The 5,029-nt window shown below is 44.7% G+C and overlaps 1 protein-coding gene across 2 annotated transcripts; it reads left to right on the top strand.

The window, feature by feature from the left end:
* Positions 1 to 214: 214 nt before the first annotated feature.
* On the top strand, positions 215 to 5,029 carry LOC117848896 (hydroxyproline O-arabinosyltransferase NOD3). Of its 2 annotated transcripts, XM_034730478.2 has the most exons (9): positions 215 to 370; positions 509 to 1,017; positions 1,092 to 1,159; positions 1,236 to 1,437; positions 1,634 to 1,731; positions 1,816 to 1,885; positions 1,973 to 2,044; positions 2,177 to 2,290; positions 4,396 to 5,029. In XM_034730478.2, exons 2-9 carry the CDS (start codon positions 613 to 615, stop codon positions 4,459 to 4,461), a joined length of 1,095 nt encoding a protein of 364 aa, XP_034586369.1. In that variant the 5' UTR covers positions 215 to 370; positions 509 to 612; the 3' UTR covers positions 4,462 to 5,029. The 2 variants fall into 2 exon arrangements, with proteins under 2 accessions (XP_034586369.1, XP_034586370.1); XM_034730479.2 differs by lacking the exon at positions 215 to 370 and having other exon boundaries at positions 491 to 1,017.

Below are 5,029 nucleotides of genomic sequence, written 5' to 3'. Positions count from 1 at the left end.
GATCTGGGAAAGCGGATCTGGGGAGAGAGTGCGGACGGGAGGAGAGAAAGGGGAGTAATAAATGAGGGTAGGGGGTAAAGAGCACCTCATAAGCAAAATAAGCAGCTCGTGTGTTGCTTATTTACTTATAAGAAGCAACCCCATAAGCAACTCTATAAACAAGACTGATTGGTTTATAAGCAACTTATTTGCTTATTTTTAAGTTGCTTATGCATAAGTCCTAAACCGTTGTGCATGCCCTAAGCCCTTCTCACTGTTCCCCCCTCTGCAACGAGTTCTCTCCTTCGCTGCCGCACCACGCCATCACCGCGGCGGGGGCGAGACAGCCGGCGAGCGCTCAGCCTCTCCGGCCACCGCCTTCCTCGTCGAGGTGAGTATACCTCTCCCGCCTCGCCCACCCCGTCCCATCCCTTCCATCTTACTTCCCCCGATCCCTCAGTTTCATCCTCCGAGGGGGATCCCAATCTCAGATCCGGCCAGCGACTCACCCAGCGCTATCTCCCGGCAGGCTCCCCGGCAACTCCCCCGCGATCGGTTCCGCCGCCGTCACCGCCGCGCAGGACTCGACAGGAGTAGCGGCTGCCCCTGGTCGCGTGTTGGGGGGCGGCAAGGATGAGCGGGAGGAAGAATGCCGGCAGGACCTCCCCCTGGCTGCTCATCCTCATCTCCGTGGGATGCTTCTTCGCGACCTACAACTTCCTGACCATGCACGGCCGGGGCCGGGACGGGCCGCGCAAGTTCCTCGGCGGCGCCGGGGATCGGGACTCGGCCGTCTCGTACGGGTCGGGCTCCGGCTCCGACCCGGCGAAGCGGTTCCACGTCGCGCTCACGGCGACGGACGCGCTCTACAGCCAGTGGCAGTCCCGGATAATGCACTACTGGTACAAGGAGATGAGGAACCGGCCTGGGTCCGACATGGGCGGCTTTACAAGGATCCTTCACTCGGGGAAGCCTGATGGATTGATGGATGAGATACACACCATGGTGGTTGACCCCCTTCCCGAAGGCAAGGATAAGGTGAGGGCTTGGTTGCTCTTTTTGTGGTTTTCTTTTGGCTAGTTTATGGAATGCTGATACGATGATTTATCCAGGGATACATTGTCTTAAATAGGCCTTGGGCGTTTGTCCAGTGGCTGCAGAGGGCCAAGATCGAAGAAGAGTAAGTAAATTTGCTCCGCCTATTTCCCCTCCTGGCTGAAGATTTGTTTATGTGCTCATGATGGAAACATTTGCAGCTATATATTAATGGCGGAGCCAGATCATGTATTTGTGAAGCCTTTACCAAACTTAGCCCATGGTGATGAACCAGCCGCGTTTCCATTTTTCTACATCAAACCAACTGAGAATGAGAAGATATTGAGGAAGTTCTTTCCAGAAGAAAAAGGACCTGTCTCAAAAATTGATCCCATTGGCAACTCTCCAGTTATAATCAAGAAGGTATCTCATGATTAACAGAACACTCGGGTTTGGTTATCGTGGTTGCCAAGATCGCATATGTACCCATGCATTGTTCTTTTTACTTTTTATAGTAATGCACAAGTAAATACTGATTTTGTGCTAATGACATTGTTCAATGTTTATCCAATCTGTTTACCTATCATGTTAATCTTGATGCCTTCATAAACATCTTTAGGCTCAACTTGAGAAGATTGCTCCAACCTGGATGAATGTTTCATTAAAAATGAAAGAGGATCAGGAGACAGACAAAGCGTTTGGATGGGTCTTGGAAATGTCAGTATAAAGTTCTCTGCTTTTATTTGTTCTCTTTAACATGTGTGATTCCTATTCATTCCTATTTTCCCATTATATCTGTAGGTATGCATATGCCGTTGCTAGTGCACTGCATGGTGTGCACCATAGTCTCCGTAAAGATTTTATGATTCAGGTGCTAAGTCTTGTCACTAGATAAATCATCTCATAGTTGAGTCATGGCAGTTTATACCATTAAAGATGTGCTTGATGGTGATTGCAGCCTCCTTGGGACCTAAAAACAGACAACACATTCATCATCCATTATACATATGGATGTGATTATACAATGAAGGTGACTACACTTCAACCTTAAGCATCTATGAAATATTTTCAGCCTTGTTGATGCTCTCTATTCCTCTGTAAAATCTACTGGTCTACATCAGAGAAAGATTATATGCTTATGGTTTTCCTTGTGCTAACTCAGGGTCAGCTAACTTATGGGAAAATTGGTGAATGGCGTTTTGACAAAAGATCTTATATTCAATCACCACCACCAAGGAATCTTTCACTGCCCCCTCCTGGAGTTCCTGAAAGTGTGGTATGTGCATAATATTTTGTATCATATTTTTTTGCTTCTACACATGATTGGGTTTTCATGTTCATGAAATCTCTGAGCAGCTTGTTCAATGTATAAAAATGTTTCTTGTGTATTGCTCTATGTCACATTAATTTTCTGTTCTTATTTATTTAGTATCCTCACATTTAGGTTATAATGTGCTCCATCAAATAACGTCAAATGAGTACAATTTTGTTGAGATAACGGGAATATTGGTGTTTGCCTTGGGTGGTATTAATCCAGTATGTAGTTTTCTGTATATGTTATTGGAGACTTGTTGTAAACTGTTGGTCACGTTTAGGCTAGGTGCGTTGGTCACGTTTAGGCTAGGTGCTCATGAAATTAATGGCTAGGAAGTCTAGATTAGAGTATCGTTTGGTAGAATTTGAATGGACCAAACAATTTTTTTCTAATATTCTTTGCTATGAAGATTAGAACACCATGCTTTTTTAGCTTAAGCTTTGTGGCCATGTTAGTATCTACATTATAAACAAGTTTTATCACCAAAACCAAGAACACAATATCTAGCAAGTAGCAAGTTTGCAATTACTAAATAAACAGCTCCTAGTCACCAGAAAAGTATAGGTCTAGAAAGCCTTGCACTCAAGGTTGAGAAAAGCCCTGAAAGCCAGCTACCACCTGAGCGCTATCACTTTAGCAACCGCACTACGACCACGGGGAACACACAACAAGGGGCCTTTTTTTTGTGGAAACCTAGGTTCGAGCCCTGGTTGGTAGCCTCACTAGTGGAGGTCACCACTATGCTATGAGCACATTCCCAGACATGTAAAGAACCAAAGTAGCATCCCAACAAGTGTAAACCATATCACAGGGAATGGGGTCAATGCCGTGTTCCAGGACCCAGGAATGCTGTTCCTAATTGTGGATTGAAATCGACAGGGATTGATGTCCTGTCTCAGGCTGGGTCACGGCCCTTCTGCTCCTGGGTCATGAGCTCGGGTTCAGGGTTCTCCAATGATGGGAAAGGAGCGATGAGATGTGGCCATGTGGGAGAGGCTGCTGCAGTGAAGGTTGAACTGGGAGTGTGTGGCGGCAGCTTTGGGGGCGATGGGAAGCATCGCTACATCGAATGATTGCATGGAAGTGGGTAGAACCATAGTGGGAACATCCGAGGTGACAGGTGCTGCTTTACAGGAGAACTGCAAGGGGGAAAGGAAGCAGCTGCTGCTCTTCTGTATGAGGCTTCCTGTTCACGAGACCATGGGTTTGAGGACTGGTTGAGGTTAAAGTGAGCTTGATGGGCCAGGAAATAGCGGCCCAAGGTGTCCTTTATTCCTTTTATTTTTCCTTTGAAACATGTCCATTTGTTTACATGTGAGTTTAGTCACATACGTATTTTGTGCATCCACCACATACTTGGACCCAGTGTCATCGACCTCAGTTCCTTGGGACCGCGTACCACTACCAAATTATCATTCCTACTCCCTAGGAGGCCCCATATCCTCCAAGTCCCAACCCGCATTCCACGACCCCATTCCTCAACCCGGTCGACCCCATATCTGATCACCATGGTGTAAACGTAGATGCTTGCCATTTCCAACACTAAGAAAATTATTGTACTCTTTTGTTTTTGTTTCATTACATTCTTTGGGGATGTTTTGAGGAATGCCCCCAGCATAGACCTTTTGTGTATAATTTCTTTGCTCGTCGAATTTTCAATTATTTGATTGTTGCAACCTATCAAAAACACTAAAAGAACAGCCCATCCCAATCGTGCACGTGTCAATCATATAACTGCTAAATTTGCCTCATTCAGTTTTACACCAGTATTATCCAACTAGGCTGCTATGCTGTTGAAGTGTTATTGCTGACAGTTGTCGAGAGCTGCCACTTTTACTGGCAATCCACGCAGCAATGGACACTTGAGGAAGCTCAATAGCATTGCAGGTTCAATGCATATTCTACAGCGAACTTACAGAATTTATGTTGAACAGCTTCGTTCTTTGTAATTATTTCACCTTCTTGATACTAGCCTTAGTACGCTTGAATCAATATTTTTGAAGTTAGGATTTCCCAATGAGGCCAACCCTAGATTTTTTTTATGTTAATCTGAATTTCTTTTTCAGGTCACCCTTGTGAAGATGGTGAACGAGGCCACTGCAAACATTCCAGGGTGGGAAGATGAGAGATAATCAGATAATTGATGGCTTGGCTGAGTTGGAGCTTATTTCAGCTCACAGCTGGTATGGTTTTTGTTGGAAAAACATAGAAGAATGCCACGGATCAATAAAAGAAGAGTGTTCAATTCATATCTAAAGTGTGCTAGTGTAGGACTGTGGCCAATTGTCTACAATTTAACGTAGGTTAGTGTTTGGGAAGAAAAGGCTATATCACATTGATCTAGTGAGTTGCATCATTTTTGTACTGTAAAGCAGAAATATGGGCTTTTGGTTACTCTTGGTTCATTTAGCCGTGTTGTAAAGCAGAGATGTAGTTTAGAATCATCCGATGCATACCATGAGGTTTGTTAGTAGTGATCTTGGGACAAATTCTGCTGGGTGCTGACAACATCCTGCTGAGTGCTATCCCTGGAAACCGCCAAAAGCTTTCAGAAATAATCTAATATACCTTCGATATGCAGTTGCATAATAGTTGATGTGTTTTTTTGCTTTCGAACCTGTTTGTAACACTGCTGTCTGTTGTGTAATACTGTACTATTTTGTTCTGCTCAGAATACAAATGCTGGATGTTGCTGTCTAA

This window comes from Setaria viridis, chromosome 3, assembly GCF_005286985.2.
Source record: "Setaria viridis chromosome 3, Setaria_viridis_v4.0, whole genome shotgun sequence".
In the NCBI taxonomy this organism is placed as follows: Eukaryota; Viridiplantae; Streptophyta; class Magnoliopsida; order Poales; family Poaceae; genus Setaria; species Setaria viridis.
The sequence above is the reverse complement of the archived record's forward strand: the minus strand, read 5'-3'. Positions and strand labels throughout refer to the sequence as shown.